This window comes from Amblyomma americanum, chromosome 3 (assembly GCF_052857255.1).
Source record: "Amblyomma americanum isolate KBUSLIRL-KWMA chromosome 3, ASM5285725v1, whole genome shotgun sequence".
Taxonomy (NCBI): Eukaryota; Metazoa; Arthropoda; class Arachnida; order Ixodida; family Ixodidae; genus Amblyomma; species Amblyomma americanum.
In genome coordinates this window covers 96,613,781-96,632,097 of record NC_135499.1, presented here as the reverse complement: position 1 = coordinate 96,632,097, position 18,317 = coordinate 96,613,781, and the positions used below count along the sequence as shown (strand labels likewise).

Sequence of the window (18,317 nt, the reverse complement as noted above, 5' to 3'; positions counted from 1 at the left end):
GACGGGACGTCAAGCCCGTGTGTTCGAGGAATGCACAGAGGCTCACCAAAGTTCGCTCACGAGTGCGCGCACTGCCCTGCGGCCACAATAGCGTCTTGATGGAGTCTGGTAGTATGCCCTGCGCCCTATAAGCCGCGAGCATATCGCGACGAGCATCGGCGAACGCGGGACAGCGAAGGATCAGATGTTCTAGTGTTTTATTGTTCTGGCTTTGAAATCGCCGCGCTTGTGGCTGTGGGTCTAAATTGAGAAAATTATTCAAATAATCGTGTCGTACATGCATTCGCACACATATAAAATGGGATGAAAGCGTGTAATAGTTGACTGCTTGAAATAATTCCTTCCTGAAAATGTAGGACTGCGAACGCAGGAATAAATAAAATCCAAAGGTAACAATTTCAGTTTGTTCATACCCTCAAAAACAAACATATCTGTTTCTGGTAATTTGTTAGCACATTTCCAAAACTTTCAATGGGCTGTAAGAACATCATGCATATTTGAATATCCTCTCCACTTAGCATGCAGAGGATATTTGAGTCCCATAGTCGCCTTAAGATGCAGAGGATATCGATACATGGACAATGAACGTTAGGACCATTTGTTGATATCCTCTGAATATTCAAGGTTTACTGGGATATGGCGTGTGCTCTAATGTTCCGCTTCTCCACCGTGGTGGCCTATTGCAGAACCACGAGCTGCTCCACGAGTTTGTGCTGAGGTACATATGCTGCATCCGCGCTTTGCGGTCTACACGCGTTCGGTGGAACGCTACTGAGCGTTCTATGCGACGCCGGTTGCAGCGCTCGCGTTTCAGACCGCGTTGCTGATGGCGTTCGGTGCAACCTTCTCCCCCCTCGCCTGTGCTTATAAAAAGGCCGTGAAGGTAGCGTTTGGTGTTAGTACTGTCCGACCCCTCGATCTGTGTGCGAGCTGTCACAACGTGGCCGAGGATACAGATCATCAAGCTCAAGTTCCCTCCTTCTAGAAGGTAAGCTATAATCAACGTAATTTTCATCTTGTGCAAAAAGGCCCTCAGGGTTTTGTGTCAAGAGGTTGTAATAATGTGCGGTAGTAGAGAAGCCGGCACAAGGTGTGCATGTGTTGCACAGGGTCGTCAAACATATTTGCGAATGCGGCCCCGCGTGGCCGCGCTCTGCGGAGCGTCAGAGCATCTAAACAAAGCGGTGCAGGCGCTCAGTGCCCCTGAGGAGTGCTTCGTGTCGTCTGCGACGGTGAAGAAGAGCACTGTGCTTGCATTGCAGTGAAGCGCACCAGACTGTGTGGAGACAGCGTCCGAGCCCACCGACACGGCGTTGAGGGAAAGCGCACTTATCTCATTGCAGCGCGTTGTCTTCACTTCGGTCTGCAACTCAGTGGCCTGTTTTCTCAGTGCCACGATGCTGGTGAAATATATGTGTTGCTGGAAACTTATAACCCTTTCCTGCTAGTGCAAAAACAGCCGGAGAAATGACATATTTTTCCTGGGAGTATTTTTTTTGTGTGGGCCTCGGAACTAACCTCCATGATCAAAGAATGAAAATATTTACTTCGTTATGTTCAAACTGAACCCACACATATGTGTGGTCTGGGCTTTTATTAGTACGACTTGCAGTACACTAAAAGAAATGAGTGCATGCGAATTTGCACCCCCTAAACTCTGGTATGGAAAGCTTTAAAGCAATTGCTATCGCTTGTCAGACAGCGATACAGCGCGTGCGACTTCCTCACAAGTTTCCTGGCAGCCTGCAACACCTAGCATTCTAGATGGTGTCAACCATTTTTTCCAGAAAATGGTCAAAACCATCTGTATGCTTGTCAACTAAAGGAATTAATTGCTGCTACGTTCACCTATGGCTTTGTCAGCGTGCGCGTCATCAAGTCAATCTGCGTCACCACTACCAGACCTGCACTGTTTTGGTGATGGACAGATAGGTACTTCACCGATAGCGAGGCGAAAATCCACTAGCTGTATAACCTTATTTTAAACAATATTACCAAGCGCCAATATTGCTCCTCGCAAAAAAAACGACGTCAAAGTGCTAGCGGCTTGCCTTCGATGGCTGCGTTCGGGAGCTACCATGCAGCTTGCGTCCCTGGTCACATCGGCAAAAATAAAAAAAATAATGTGTATTAGCTCACCCAATCCAGGATATACAAAGCGAAAGATGTCAGCGTTCACTGTGTTCATTGGCGTTGGCGTTGACAATGTTCTAGACGGCGATGTCTTTGATGAAAGGAAAGGCACATAGCTGTACCCTGGATATGCGGACGCCACATTCGTGCTTTGAAACATGTGGCGGTGGTGAGAGCGAGCTGTGGCCTGAATACATTAGCACTGACTGCGTTGTGGCTGACATACGGCACTGCAGCAATAGCTAGGCCGCGGCGTTCATTTAGTGATCAATCTCTCGCGATCAGCCATTAACTGCAAGCCTACTCCCAGGGTGGCAGGGAGGGCGCGCTGCCTATCCAATGTGTACGGAACGCAATCAAAGCAGGCTGTTGCAGGTGGACACCAACGCCATGTACATAAAAGCGTGATTGAGGTTTTCACGTACTCACGGTGCCGGTTGTGCGCCTATCCTTTCGTGAAAATTAACGGCCTTTGCATAGTTGTCAACGCCAATGAACGCCGTCGGCTCACTTGTTTTGTTTGGTTTTTGAGGAAAGGAAATGGCACAGTGTCTCACATATCTCGGTGCACACCCGAACCGCGCCGTCTCGGGTCCTTCGAATGCATCCATCTGTCTTACGTTCGGGTTCTCCCGGCAGCCATGTTGGTGTCCCGCTGACAGACAGCAACTACTGGTGAGTGAGCTTGACCTGTTTGCCTCGATAACTATTACACATTTCACCCGCAAATTAACAGATCGACTTTCCGCTATAGCGATTGCTGCGAAATCAGCTCCAGGTTTATTTATCGGCTTCTTGTAATTTTTTCCCGCAAAAATAGGAGCCGCAGCCCGCGCGTGTCCCGTCATTGTGCCATTGGCTCGGGTCCTTCAATGCGTCCCTTCCTAGGTTCATATTCTTCCCGCAGGGATGTTAGTCTGCCGCTGATAGACAACTACTACTGGTGAGTGAGCTCGACCTTGTATCAAAGCACGAATGAGGAGTCCGCATATCCAGTGAGCCAGTTATGCGCCCTTCCATTCCTCAAAGACATCGCCGTCTAGAACATTGTCAGCGCCAATGAACACAGTGAACGCAGACATCTTTCGCTTCGTATATGCTGGATTAGCTGAGCTAATCCACATGAATTTTTTACTTTGTTATTTTTTTTATCTGGAGGAACAGGGTCACTACGTGCCGTGGTGGCCAAAACGCGCAAGGCACGTATGTCGGTGCACGTAACCCTAGGTGCATGGTATAAATTAATCCGGAGCCTTTCACGTGGATCCTTTGTAGCCCATGTGTCGCTGGGGATGTTAAAACCTTAAAACCCCATGATTGAATTCACAGTGGTTTTCTTTTCCAACGATGTTGTTGCTCTATGGAACGCTTCCGGTGAGCGTGTTGAGCAAAAGCAACGCGTGCTGTGGATTTTATCGCCGTTTCTCTTGTCTGTTAACCTGATCGTGCTCGGCCAGCGCCTCCTCTGAAAGGATAAAGGAGGCGCTGGTTCGGCGTTTATAGCAGAAGCGCTCAAGATTTGTTCAGTTACAAACGCTTTCCGCGAATGCTTAACGTGTTATTGAGGAGCGGCCGTTGGAGAAACGCGCCGCTCGAAAAATACACGCGGACGCGGCTCAGCTCATCATATTCGATGACCGCTGTAGAACGCTTAGCATTTATTTTTTATTAGTTTCTAAATTTTGCCACCCGCCGCGGTAGCTCAGTGGTTAAGGCGCGGCTATACTGAGCCGGAGTACCCGGGTTTAAACCCGACCGCGGCGGGCACATTTCGATATAGGCGAAACGCAAATGCGCCACGTGCTGTGCGATTTCAATGCACTTTAATGATCCCCAGGTGGTTGAAATTATCCCGGAGCCCTCCACCACGACACCTTTCTTCCTTTATTAGTCCCTCCTTTATCCCTTCCATTACGGCGCGGTTCCGGTGTCCACTGAGTTATGAGAGACAGATACTGCGTCATTTCCTTTCCACAAAAACCAATTTTGAAATTAAATTTTGTCTGCGGATGGCGGGGCACGCAGTAATCAGGCAGTGAGTGGCGAACAACGCAGCGCACATCTAAAGCGCGTTAACCACGAAGGCCTGCGTTCAAAATCTCGTCGTTGGCCCCGAATTATATAATTTGGTCGTACTGCACAAGCCGCTGCAAAATAATGGCAACGTATTCCTTGGGTCCGTAGTCTTGGGGTGCCACTTCAAGCTTCGTCGACACAACTCCAGCTAATGTGAGTCCTTAACGTCTATTTCCTTTGTTCGACTGGACTGAGCGTCGCCCTCCAGCAGGAATCAAAATGATTCATTACAGCGATGTTCCGTTTCATGTGGCATGCTCATCGGCATTGTTCTTTTGATGGAGTTTTTTTTTCTTCAAATTTTCATGGTTGCCTTGGCGAGCACAGTTCGTACTCGGTGGTAACCACGGTGCGAAGGCATCACTTCGAAATCGATGAACATCGGGAAGTAGATCCGAATTACAGCATAAATTGAATAATCTAATGAATATATAGAAAGCCTATACTGTCTAGCTACGAGTATTTTGAATGAAAACCTCGAAATTTATGTTGAGTGCTTCATTTCAATAGCTGTCGTCCGTAGACACGTTTTCTTCAATGCGCACAATATGGTGTCTCCTTAGAACGGGCTTGCGATATCCCAGTTCTACAATCCATTCTCTCGACACAAAATACAGCCAAGCGGTCTTAATTCATGGCATAATGGAGGGACACGTAGAAGGATAGGGCCAAGAACATAGTAGTTTTGTGGGGAACAAAAAATATCTTTAGTGACATGAATCGCAAGTCCACGACAGCGGCGTCCACTTCCCCGACGGGCAGAGAGCGCATTTCGGCAACGGTCAGACGCGAGGCCTAACGGAACCAAAAGAGTTTTACGCTTCATAGTAGACTGGGAAGTCAGCGTTCATAAAAACCGTAACTTTTCATTTTTTTTTCTTCGAGGAATACTCCAGAGTTTTCTGGAAATGTCTCACCACGCGATAAAACCGAAACTCAACAAGTAGCCGCCACCTGCGTTCATACTAAAGCGGGGCCGGCCTTCTCATCAGTTGGTACCAAACGTCGCTGTAAGGAGGTTCACGACTGCCAGCAGAGCATTAAGGTGCACTCCTCATTTATTCCCTCGATGATTAGGGTGGTGTCAATTATGCACGAAAAGCTACTCAGCCACCTGTAACGACGACTAACGCAACAAGCCCGGACGCCACAGACGAAGAGCTACGATCACCATACTGAAGCAGATATGTTCCCTATCATCACATTTCATCATGAGTGCCACCGTTTTCAACGCAGATGGCAAGAGCCAGGGGGGGGGGGGGCAATTTCTGAGTATGTTACAGCTCTGCGGGACTTAGTGAACGCGTGATACTATGGCGCGTCTGTCCTTGCGACCAGTTCATTATGGGAGTGGCGTCTTTGAGAGTCCGTGAAACACTATTGGTACCGGGATAATCAGTGATGTTATAGACGGGTGTCCGCATTGCGACGCATAATAAATAGTGGCGGACGCTCCGGTGTTTGACTCAGTAGTACAATCTTGTTGAGAGGACATATGCAACGCCGTCCGCATCAGAAGTGCGTCTGGCGACAAGTCAGCAGACATAGTCAAGGCAACAGAACAACTGCAACCAAATCAGTATGTGTGGTTTAGATGGTTTCCATTCTTGATTAAGTTCAGTGGATTGTTTTGCCTTTTTAGGTGTGCACTTTGTAATTGGCCTATATAGGTGTCATGAGACTAAATGCTAAAAATATGGGTGTCTTCGCCTAATAAGCGTTCTTTCTTCTACCACTCGACCAGTGAGCTTTGTCTCCCTCCCTTTGAGGGCTTAGGCCCCCACCACACTTTCTTTTTTTTTCTTCGATAAAAGTTATTCGCTCTCTCCGTCTACAAAGGGGAGACAAAGAAGCGAGCCGGATCATGAGGTGAGCAAGCGAAAAGGTAGTAGTGGAACACGGCAGCATTTCGATGGAGGCCAAACGCTAAGGAGCGCGTGTGCTGTGCAATGTCAGTGCATGTTGAGGATCCCCAGGAGGTTGAAATTATTAAGGAGCCCTCTATTGCGGTACCTCTTTCTTCCTTTCTTCTTTCACTCCCTCCTTTATCCCTTCTCTTACGGCGCGGTTCCGGTGTCCACCGAGTTATCAGAGACAGTTACTGCGCCATTTCATTCCACAAAAACCAATTTTCAATTTTTACAACAATAGGAGGATAGCGAGGCTCTCGGGGACTCTTTTCATCATCGCTTGAAGCTCTCTCAGGTTCCTGGAACTTCGCGGTTTAAATGGTCCTTTCATCGCCCCCCAAATCCCCTTTCTTCACGCTTGAAACTCCTTCGGTCGGCTCGAGAGGGTGAACGCGCCAGCAGAGGGTGCATGGAGGTGCGCTAGGCCGTACCCTTAGGATGTGTCCATCGAGTTGGGGCTTTACTCGCCACAGCTTTGCACTTCGCTCCTTCACGTGCCGACCGAGGAGCGCGCTCTTCGCGATATTTTTCGGGTATAACTAAAGGACTTGTGATACGGCTGCAATGCCAGCTCGCCATCCCTCCACGTTTTCCATGCGAGACAGCACGCGGAATATCCTTGTTTTGAAGCGAAAAGCTTTACTAAGCCCGATTTTTGAGACGCCAGCGGGGCCGCAAACATGACCTTGATTGTAGCTAGATGTCAAACAAGGAATTTACGCCTGTTTCACGTATCCTGGTGGGCACGCGAACTGCGCCGTAAGCGCAGTAAAATCAAGGTTGGTTTTAAAAAAAGAAAATGACGCCTGCCTCACATTGCGCCACATCTACCCCCCTCCCCCCACCAAAAAAAAAAGCGAAATTTTCAATTTGGCTGTCTGAAATTTTCGGCAGGCTTTGGGCGTCGTTTGCAATCGGATTTGGTTCCACATCTCCGCATACAACGAGCACTAATACAGTTGTAAATATCACCGAAGCTATATTAAATATTTTTGCTGTCTTGTGTGAGCGCCTTAAATGTCGTTTGGATGAAAAGAAGATGCTTAACAAATAAAAAAATGTGAAAACCGCCAATCGCTCGTCCACAAACGTAGCCAGGGAGATGCAGCTTTGCGCTTTCGACCAGGGTTAACCGGAACTGAACTACCAGCATTTTTTTCTTTTCTTGACAGCCCTGTACAAAAGCAGGTCTGTTCGAACTTCGAAAGCAATAACGATCTCGTTTATTGCATACCATCCGCAGAATGTCACGAGATATCTTCTTTACCTCCAGACCTAAAAATGCACGACAGCGAACGATGGAAAACTGAAGATGCTCTCTGGCGGTAAGTGTCGTGCCATACCACGTGGCGTGTTCTGCTATGAAAAGACGTTGAAAGGCGAAGCAAAATACGGCTAGAGAGTTGAAATTCAAAAAAAAATTTTCGCCTTAAAATAAAATAACTCGATAAAAATTTCACAAATGAATGGCAATAACCTGTTCTACGTAAACCGCCATCGTTCGTATTTTTACTTACAACACCTAAGGGTGAAAGTAACGACTGTTTGGCTGAAAACGCACTTTGTGCAACTTTATTATTTTTTTTACTTCGATGTACGCAGTTTAATCCTTGTAACATTTATTACAGATACCAGACATCTAGAGAATTAAAATGGCGGTTTCTGAATTTTCGAGAGCAAGCTGATATTTATAACAAAAAACGACGAAAATGGTGCATTTTCTTACTTCGATTTTTAAATATACCGTATAAACTGCATGTTTTGAATTATATCGAAAGCCAGGATCAGGTCAAATGTCAATGAAAACAATTGTTAAGTGTTTTATAAAAATTTCAATTTTTTAGTAATTATTGAGCAGCGCCTGCTTGGTCGCCTTTTCTAAATATTCACACCGCCCTCACCTCAAGAAATTTTTTTTTTCGGCAAAAGTGTTTCAGAGTTTCATTACGCACACTAGGATAAGTTTCCATGATTTTTTAGAACAAATTGGAGATGGTCGAGCGCAACGTCAGGGATGTTTGGCGTGCAATGACCCCATGCAACTTACGTGGATAGCGGAGAACGACTTCATTTTATGTGCGTGCGGTGTGAGGCGGATGAGATACTTTGCTGCAGCTGCTAATCTATGTGGAGACCGATAAAATCAATGTCATTCTTCTTGACCACATTTCTCTCATAATGAGTCTCGCGGGAAACCGTTCGCAGACTGCGCCACTCTACATCCATTTTTATTAAAAAACTGATAAACATCATCAACACTTGGCATAAGTTAGAAAGAAATCAGAATATGTTTAACTCATCACGAAATTTTGCTTTATATCGATGTCATTGACTCCAGCATTAAGCGGGCTGTGTGACGATGCATTTGGAAGCTCAAGCGATCACTCACAGGACCCTATTCGTAGAGCGTTGTAATAGCCTGCCAGGCTGGTCGCTTTTTCTGGTGCTGGATCCGCTCTGATTCCGGATAATATAAAAGAGCGAAGCCAGCAGTCCCCGAAACTGAGGTTGCTGATCGGCGAGAGGGTACTGCATTTCGATGGATGATGCAATGCCGTTATGCCTAAGGGCTGTGCGATGCGCGTGCACGTCAAAAACCACTTGGATAGTAATTATCAGAGGCCTATACGCGTCTCACATAGCTAGATTCGCTTTGGTAAGCCTCATAACCGAACATTAGCTTTGGTAAGCCGCATTATTGAACACAACTGCAGATGACGATTCATTCCTTTGCGAAAGGGCCTGAGACGCTATTAGCATTCAAGTTGACATGATTCAGTAGACTCAAATATGTTCGCAGGTATTGACATTGAGCTTGCTGCTCTTGCACGTGAAGTCAATAAAAAGACGTCATCTGACCCGAAAGTGGGAGCATTTGTCGAATACATTGAAATGCTTGGGCAGATTACCAGCAAATTATCATCAGCCTGTCTACAGAACGAACGCCTTATTACGGGCTGGATTTTATACAACCCGGCCACTGACGTGGCACAGTGATATTGCCGATGAAGACACGAAAGAGTTGGTGATGAAGTTGTAGATATTTCAACTCTCCCCCTCTTACAAGTCCAGACGCACAGGTGGCCACCGCTGTCGGGTCGATCTTTCTTCTATCTCTAGTCTTGTATTTATCTCAAGGCACATCTATTTGTAATCTGTATCTGTCTCTAGCCTGCACAATAATGCCCCTGGGTGAAACGCAGCACCTTGTGTTTTCAATTAATACTCGTTACATCGTTTCCAACCCCAAAGACAGTCCCGAATACAGCTACGACTATAAAATATTTCTTGTAACGTGACTAGATTATGTTTCGTATTAACTTTTTTTATGTATAAATCCTCACAAGCAGCTGAGAAACAACTTCAAAAATATAGGCCGTGGTGCCAAATCATCTTTTTCTTTGTTACTTATGTTAATGTCTTGAAATGTTGGCGAAGCTGGTTTTTTTAGTGAGCTTGTATGTCAAAAATAGTTCTGCATTTACTTCTTCTGACTAGTTTCATCTGCACGCGATGATGTGTAGTGCTTTAGTAAAGGCTAAACATCCGTTCGACTGAAGGTGCTAATATACCAATCTAATCGCATTTTTACCTACGCTAGCCTGCCACAGAGAACGCCAGTAATTGTATTTATTGATAGATGTCAACTGGAAACTGTGCGTGGAACTGTGTTTTTCTTAGTAACGATGGGTTTAATGACCATAAGCAGTAGATACGCAATTATGGCCTCCTTTTGTGATGCCTTTTAAAGTACGGAATTGTGCACGAGACATTGACTGCCTATTTCAGTCTTGTAGCAGTGCTTTGAAAGTTGTCAGGTAATGCTCTGCATTACAAACCAGTGTGGTCTTACTGCTGCTTCTCGGCTGAAAGCATGGCGACGAAAACTACAGCCACTCTGGCCGCCACATAAACAGCATGCATGTTTAGTAAGCATGGCAGGATTGTTCAGCTGGGAAGTGTTGCTGCTTGCATGCTGCAGCGCTATATACAGAGACTGTTCGCTGTCTGTGCAGTGCAGAAACGCAGCCGCACACCCACTGCTAGGCATAGTGATAGCATTGATTTTGCTCGTATACCATGTGCCCTGTCTACTTTTGGTGGCCGCCATTTGTGTGTGTGGAGAAGTACGAGACCCACTGTAACAGGAGACCCACTGAAATGCAGTAGGAGGCCCATTGTAACATGCTGAAACGGTTGGTTCTTTTTTACATCATTGCCCGTTTACTTTTGACAAAGACTGTACATGGTGTATGTTTTGCTGTGTGCGCACCGTTGTTATTGCAGGAGAAAAGCAAGTGCTTCGCCGTGACTTGTCACTAGGCATCATTTGTCGGCCATTGGGGTCGGCCATTTTTCGTTTTGTTGTTCTGCCAAATTTTGATACTTTCTGACTATCAGTTATTACGTTTTTCGTTTTTTTGTTCTGTTCCTCATGTTAGATGTTCCTTCGTGTATCTTCATGTTCAAAGTTTTACCGCCCCCTATGTAATACCCTCGTGACGAGGGCCGAAAATAAATAAATAAAATAAAATTGTCCCCCTTTTTCTGTATAACTGTTTTCTGTGCAGGCAACATTCTCAACCTGGCCATGGACAGATTGGCAAGAGAGGTCTTTCCTTGCAAATTCTCCCTGAAGGGCTGCGCTGCCCTGCTCTCATACATCGACAAGCCCGAACACGAGCAGGCCTGCGAGTTCAGGTCTGTTTCACCTCCAACTTTTTGTTCTTGTGGCCGCCATTGTTCTCCAGGAGTAGATGTTTGCCTTGACTTGTGCACACATGGTGCAACCAGGTGGCTGGTCAGGGTTTGAGTGGCGGAAACAGCTGCCAGGCTTCACGGCATCTGTTAAAGAGCTCAGGTAGCCAACAGCTGGTAGGCATGCCTTCAGTGGCGTTATTGCTGTGCCCATTGTGCTGGAAGACAAAGCCTGCTACATGCTGCTACATTATGACAAACTACGAGTAATCTGCGCGTAGCCTTTGCCAATGTTCTGTATTTCCTTAAGAACAAACTTATCGGGCGCCACGTGTGACCCTACGTGAACGTACGTACTCATGCTGCATGTCATGCTGGCCAGACCAACAGAGAAGTGAAATAGGCTTGCTGCTCGCAAGAATTTAGTATGGTTATCCTCTGTTGTGGAGGCCATGCTCAAAATGCGCATTCCAGAGACATGTACAAACAGCGCCGGTCTTGACTTCCACGCTTGGCTGAAGTGGGGAAACAGCACGCTACCGCGGAGTTGTCAGTGGGCGCCGATTCTGGGGTTCGCTTTGTTGCTCTATAAAATAGAGGTGGATAGTCCGGGTAAGTTTTTTCTCACTCACCTCAAACTGTATCCCTGCTGCGTTGTTCTCTTAATCAACGGCACTCAACTTCAGTTTTACATCGGAGCTTCCTTGCCTCACAGGCAGCATCGTGTTAGTAAGAACAACTCCTAATGTGCGCGAAGCCATACGGATGCGACGCTGAATTCGAAACTTTTGAGACTCTAACTGGACTAGATACAGCAGCAGCACACACTTTGTTCTGGTCAATTGTTTAAGGAAATACCCCTAGGTGGAGTAGATTTGTAACTCTGTTCCGAATTCGAGTTATTGATCAATTCTCTCTCGCCCTACCATAGGCTTGCTGTCCCGGTTAGCTCAGTTGGTAGAGCGAATGCTCCGGTGAAATGGTGGCCCCAGGTTCGAACCCTGGACCAGGACAAATTTTTTTAACTATAAGTTCCTGAGAAAGCTGCCTAGCTTTCCTTTGTAGCCGTAAGGCTGCACTTCGGTAGATACCCATGAGTAATTACTGCCTTGCACTTTGTTACGCTGCCAAATTCCGTCCGGAGTTTGCGAAATTATGTGATTCTAGCCGAAGGATAATACCTAAAAATCTTTTAGCATAGCGCAATATACGTTCCACTACTGTTAACAGCATCCACGGTTAGCTATATGCACATGCGCAGATGGCGCTGAGGAACACACACCGACCATTGCACAAACGTAGTTGGGTCCTCAACTCACCGTCGATTCGGATCACGGTAACGGATTACGCTGTGCTAAAACTAACAACTCGATGCTTCTCTTTTTTAGCCGAAGCGGTGGCTCAGTGGTTATGGCGCTCGGCTGCTGACCTGAAAGACGCGAGCTCGATCTCGGCCGCGGCGGTCGAATTTCGATGGAGGCGAAATTCTAGAGGCCCGTGTACCGTGCGATGGCAGTGCACGTTAAAGAACCCCAGGCGGTCGATATTTCCGGAGCCCTTCACTACGGCGTCCCTCATAGCCTGATTCGCTTTGGGGCGTTAAACCCCCTTAAACCTAAACAAGCTTCTTCTCTTGTACAGACCGATTTTCTTTTCAAACACAGATACTGAACGGCGAAAAACTGTGCGTGTCATTTTTCTCTGTACGTGAGTCGCACCGATGCAATAGCTAACAAATAACGCAACTTATACACCAGAAAATTCTGCATATATCAGCACCAAATCCTCAATTTTCTGCTCCAAAAGGCACTTTTGCTTGCTCCAAAAGCTGCTGCAAAGGGACCTCATCCAATCACATCACTCAAATGTATTTTGATTATCCTTCTCTTTTTCAGCCTGGTCAGATGCTAACGTGCTAGTAAAATCTGACATCACGAAGCCAGCAATTTGCTTGATGTTTGTAAACCTGCATATGTTTTTTTATGTGTTCACAGAGGAGAACGTTTACATTTTCTACTTTGTCAACATTGAGGATTGAGTTTTTTTTCATTTTTTGTTTTTGCAAAGTAGGTACTGGTATGTAATTTGAAATGTCAGACTTTTTGAATTCATTAGTGGCCTCATACTATTTCACTGTTGAACACACAAAATAAAATTTGCCTAAAGGCAAGGCACTTCTGTTTCCTTCTCTGCGGAATTCGTTTTATAGTCTGCTTTCTCTGCTTCACTATGGCTGAGCTGAATTTGACCACGAAGCAATACATGACAAACCAGTCACAACTTGCAAAGGCTAATCTTTGACATTATTCCGATCATGTTCTTTCTTCTACTGTTTCTGTCCTTATGCGGACGCAGGCCGTACGTGTGCCCCTTCCCCGGTGGATCATGTAAGTGGCAAGGCTCGCTCGACCAAGTGACGTCACACCTCGTCCACTGGCACGAGTCCCCGATATGTGAAGGTGAGTGAGTAGAAGCAGCTACATTCATCATGCCTGCATGGCTAGAAACTGTTGACTAGGTTTGTCACTTTAGTGGAAATCATCGGCAGCTATGCTCCACGACAACTTTTTCTGGTTGTGGAGTGGGAACCACTGAGCACAAAATTCATTTTCTCTTCCTACAGAACGAAATATAATCCTTGCTTCTTGCTCTCCTCTTAAAACACGGTATATAGTGCAATACACTTTTAACAATATTGAGAAAATCGGAAAATCCGATCGTTGTAACCGATTATCGTTTTATCTGGACCAGCAGAAAAAAAGCAAAAGGAACACACCCTTGTATTCCCCCATGCATGTAGACATTGGCCCATGCATGTAGCCACCACCACCTGTGCACCTGTCAAGGGCGCACAGCGTCTTGGCGCTCTGCCAAGTTCGGTGAGCGAGCCACCTCCACCTCCCCCGAAGCTCCCATCAACAGATAAATAGGCCGCGATGTTATCGGCCTAGAGCATCTTGGCGCGCTGCCAAGGACTGCGATGCGGACTGAGCGAAACGCGGGAACGCGCAAAAGCGAACACTTAAAAGAAAGTAAATTCTCAGCCATGTCGGTCATAAACTAGTACGTTTGTGTTAGACGGCTGCTCAGCAGTGGCCAAGCAAGCTGCTCCCTAAAGCAATTGTGACTACGACAGCGCTTGGTACCCAAGGCTGTTTTTAACCCTCCCGCACGGATTTCGCCACGCCGGTTCCTACGGGCAGTTTTTACCTCATTTGCTTCACTGTAGACGATTTTTATCAAGCATTAATTCAGACAAATTTTGCCGGTAAACACTATCCGTGCGGCCAGAATTCTATCTTTGTATCCATTATGTCGCCAGTAATTGTATCTTTATATAGGTTTATTTTTACACCAGCGCAATGGGAGAATTGATAAATCTAAAGAATTTGATCGCTATAGGTGGTATATCTGAAAAAGGGCGGAAAGTTGGGCGAGGCGGTATCGATTCATGAGAAAAAGAGCGCGAGCACAAGACGATGGATGAGCACAGAACACACACCGCGAGCGCTCGTGCAGTGTGTTCTGTCTTCGTCCATCGTCTTGTGTTCGCGCTACTTTTCTCTTGAAGTGATATATAGTTATATCTGGTATCGTTATAAGTGGATTGCTTTGTATTTTCAATGTTCATTATTTAAGGCTTGCCGTACAAAGGAGTGTAAGGGCCGCACTTTTTTTCCCCAGATTCGAGGGCCAATTTCGAGGTGCGAACCATACACGCGATCTTCAAAACTTTTTTTAAAGTAAAAACACACTACTCGGGGAATGAGCGGCATTTATTATACGTTCAGTCGTCGCTCGCGGAGTCTTCAGACCCTGAGCTGGCGCTGAACTCTGGTGTACGCTCATCCCACGAGAAGTCGCGCAGCATGTCTGTTGTCAACGCGTAGCTGTTTCTTCCATTTAGGGAAACTTGCACGGCTTGCCTCGGAACGTGCATTCTTAGCATTTTGTGTTCCTCAATGCATCCTTTTGATTGCACCATCGTCGGACGCACTTCTCGGCCACGTCAAATTTTCTGCCCGCCTCACGCTTGCCGTCTTCGAGAGCAAATTTCCAGCCGTGTAGCTATTGATGGGCTTGCCTTTTATGTTAAATTGTGACGCTCGGCGGCAGCATGCAAAAGCCACAACTACGTTGAACTAACATGTTACCACAACTCCCGTGCCTTTGGCAACCACAAAAAGCTTGATCTGGTGATACCAATGCCATTGTAGATAGGGGGAGCTCGCGGCCAGAATGCGGGCGGACCGTTCCTCGCAGCCGGAGCTGATCGCGGAAGCCATTGCCTGTGCAATTCAAAGGCTATTTCCGCGTTGGTTGTGAAAAGTTTGGGTGTGGCGCTTACAGGGATATTTTTTTTAAATATTTCCTTCGGGGATACAGGTTCCGGCCTTTACATGCGTTTCTACAATATTTCTTATGCAACTGCCAGCTTTCAATGCTGAAAGCCAAGGAAGAAAGATGTTTTTGATATCTTAGGAATTTTGCTACGCACAATAGTTACAAAAAGCCTCCGTTGATGGCGCCAGCTGCCCCACCGATGATGGTAAAGTTGTGTGGAGGAGAGAACAACGCGCCAGGCAGCTACATGCACCTTTCTGTGGCCGAACTGTTGGATGGAATGACACAGTTCGGATGCTTCACCCCTGTAGCCTTTCCTTCTTTGCCAATAAAAGCTGCCGCCAGGTATAGTCAAACCTCGATGTAACAAACCTATTCAATTCTTTCTTTATATATCGGACGCGGTTTTGCCGTAAAACGGATATATCAAGCTGCCGAGTGCTGTTCTATTGCTATTCCTTTTTTCTTTTGCCCACGCGGAAGGAGAGAAAGCTCAGCTCGTATGTAGACTTTTATCAGCGTCACTCACTGTGCTATGCCTAAATAATTTCGGACGCGCATGTCTTGCCACATTGAACGATACAAAAGATAAGAATATAAATTACAAAACCCAGCAGTGGGCTGCACTAAGCGGCGTTCTTGTCGAAGCTTTCTAACGCGTGACTGACAGCTCATCGCACGAATGCGCTCGCCTACTGAAGTTCCGAATACCGCTGACTTGGCTCTTTCAGCTACCAGTAGCAGACGCCATCAGGTCTGTCAGAAGGTGCTCTCCGTCGGTTCATTTTTGTGTTATTGCTCACGTTTGAGCAATTCAAGTCTCATAAGAAGCGCTGGAAAGGGCTTTCGTTCGACAGTCGACGGGTGGCTGTCTCAAGATGATCTTCGATTGTCGCCTCCCAAAAACCACATCTCTACCCTACGAGAAACGCCATTGAGGAGAGTATATTGGTTTAGGGAACATCGGCTATACAAACCTACTACCCAATAAAGAGGCGATTTTATTACTTTTCTTCATGATAGAAAAGCGCCCAGCGTGGTCTTTATTCAGCACACGAAATCGTGCTCATTAAAAAGGAAATGTCATTGCTACGGCTTTGAGATCGTTTTATTATTTAGACGTCCCGGGCAATTAAAAATGACTGATGAAAAATCTGGACATAATGCAAAATTAACTGCGCGTTTATGCAAACTTTTTCATTTGACTCTCTTAAGTTCGGCGCTATCCACAGAAAAAAAAAAAACTACTGTTCAAAAGACAAAGCGGGCGAGCCCGCCTTTATGATCTCTTTTTGTATTTGCCTAGACATTATTATTCAGGGTCACAGCGGTTTTAGCGCCCTTGCTCGCCGCTTTTTTACTCGCGAAGCCTGAGATAGGCGAAGTTTAACACCACCGTACCGTAAACACGGCAACTGCTGCCGTACGCAAATTGTGGCTGGGCAACGTCAACGCTTTGCTGAATTCACCGGACGGCTGTCTAACTACGCTACCACTGTCTACTATCCGCACTGGGTGAACAATTTACGATTGCTCAGGGAACGGGCCCGGGCTGGCCCAGACTTTGCATCGAGCCTGGTGACCCGGGCCTAGGCTCAGTAAAGTGTTAATGTAGCGGGCCCGTCCTGGGCCCGGGCTTGATGCCACGGGCTCGGGCAGGGCTCAAGCTTTGAGTCGCGACCTCGGGCCTCGCAATGTGGCCCGTGCAGTGCTCTAATGTGGGCATTGACAAATGTCTTGCTCTAGAAGTTGGGCTTCAGTCTGTGAACACCCATAAGATCTGAAGCGTGTGCTAGCAAGTCAGAAATTAAGAGAATATGATGCACCACAATGTGTTCTCCTGTCCATCTTTCTGCCAGGTGAGCACATTGTGGTCCAGGCGACAGACATCAACGTGCCGGACGCCCTCAACTGGGTAATGGTACAGTCTTGCTTTGGCCACCACTTCATGGTGGTGCTGAAGAAGCAGGAGAAGTACGACGGCTACCAGCAGTTCTTCGCCATGGTCCAGCTCATGGGGTCCCAAGCACAGGCAGACAAATTCATCTACCGGCTCGAGCTCAACGGCCACAAACGGCGGCTCACCTGGGAGGCTCCGCCACGCATCATCCGAACGGGTGTCCAGGCTGTCATCGTGAACAGCGACTGCCTCGTCTTTGACAGCAGCATGGCCCAGCTTTTCGCCTACAGCGGAAACCTGGTCATCGAAGTGACCATCTCCTTGTCTGTACAAAATCACACTGAATGATACAGGCGCCACGATGAAAAGAAAGAGGAAGTAACAAATTATGAAGTCAGACGACATGTCAGACATTGTTTAAATCTATCAGGGTCAAGCTCGATTACATTTTCAGAAATCTCTTTCCAGTCGCCAATTGCGGCTGTTAAAAAAATATCCGTTAAATGCATTAGTAGATCCATGTAAGCTCCGGATGGTGTTCAAGTTGAACAGACAAGATGATGTGTGAACTGGTGGCACTACAGTAGAGAATCATGGAGATTTGCGCAGTCTGGTAATATTTATGGAACAGACAAAGGCAGGAAATTATGCATCTAAGGGCCAGTGGGCTGATACCAAGAGATGTCTTAATACTGCTGATGCTGTAGCGAAAGTCATAATTTGAAAACATAAAACAGACAGCGGGTATCTGTATGGATTCAAATTCGTTAACTAGGTGCGCCTGATGAGGGGACGAAATTGCCGATGCGTATTCGAGCTTCGGGAGAATGACAGTTTCGTACGCAAGTTTACCAATGGATGGGGTGATAGTGAAAGTGACCTTCTAATGAAGCCCAGCGTTCTTGAAGTGTCAGCAGCTAGAGTGTAACATGCACATTCCATGTTAGTTAAATAATCAGCACGTCGCCTGGACTCAAGTTGTGATATGATAGTTGAGTTGAGGGAATATGCATTGGAAATGTTGGAACCTTTACGTGAGACGTGCGTGAATTTGCATTTAGTTATGCTCTGTTTCATCATCCAATCTGAGCACCAATTTTCAATTCTGCGTAAATCGTTTTAAAGGGTTAGCTGGTGAACGTGAGAAGAAATGCGGCACTATAGCATGCAGCTTTCGGCGAACAGACGACTGGATGATGCTATGCCAGAAGGGAGGTCATTTACTAAGATTAGGAAAAGCAACGGCCCGAGATTAC

General features: G+C 46.5%; 2 protein-coding genes across 2 annotated transcripts; both read left to right on the top strand.

Moving 5' to 3' along the window:
- The first annotated feature begins 912 nt into the window (after positions 1 to 912).
- LOC144123904 (E3 ubiquitin-protein ligase Siah1-like) lies at positions 913 to 13,747 on the top strand. Its single transcript, XM_077656616.1, has 4 exons — positions 913 to 988; positions 10,691 to 10,820; positions 13,173 to 13,276; positions 13,638 to 13,747. Exons 2-4 carry the CDS (start codon positions 10,711 to 10,713, stop codon positions 13,745 to 13,747), a joined length of 324 nt encoding a protein of 107 aa, XP_077512742.1. The 5' UTR covers positions 913 to 988; positions 10,691 to 10,710.
- Positions 13,748 to 15,056: 1,309 nt separating this feature from the next.
- Positions 15,057 to 17,567, top strand: LOC144123903 (E3 ubiquitin-protein ligase sina-like). The gene is made up of 2 exons (XM_077656615.1): positions 15,057 to 15,108; positions 17,021 to 17,567. Exons 1-2 carry the CDS (start codon positions 15,057 to 15,059, stop codon positions 17,407 to 17,409), a joined length of 441 nt encoding a protein of 146 aa, XP_077512741.1. The 3' UTR covers positions 17,410 to 17,567.
- The last annotated feature ends 750 nt before the right edge of the window (positions 17,568 to 18,317 follow it).

Excerpts from the sequence above, each read along its gene's own strand:
- LOC144123904 (XM_077656616.1), top strand. The coding sequence starts at position 10,711 with ATGGACAGATTGGCAAGAGAGGTCTTTCCTTGCAAATTCTCCCTGAAG. Across the intron at positions 10,821-13,172 it reads GAGCAGGCCTGCGAGTTCAG|GCCGTACGTGTGCCCCTTCC; the intron begins GTCTGTTTCACC and ends ATGCGGACGCAG. Across the intron at positions 13,277-13,637 it reads CGAGTCCCCGATATGTGAAG|CCACCACCACCTGTGCACCT; the intron begins GTGAGTGAGTAG and ends CCATGCATGTAG.
- LOC144123903 (XM_077656615.1), top strand. The coding sequence starts at position 15,057 with ATGCGGGCGGACCGTTCCTCGCAGCCGGAGCTGATCGCGGAAGCCATT. Across the intron at positions 15,109-17,020 it reads GATCGCGGAAGCCATTGCCT|GTGAGCACATTGTGGTCCAG; the intron begins GTGCAATTCAAA and ends TCTTTCTGCCAG.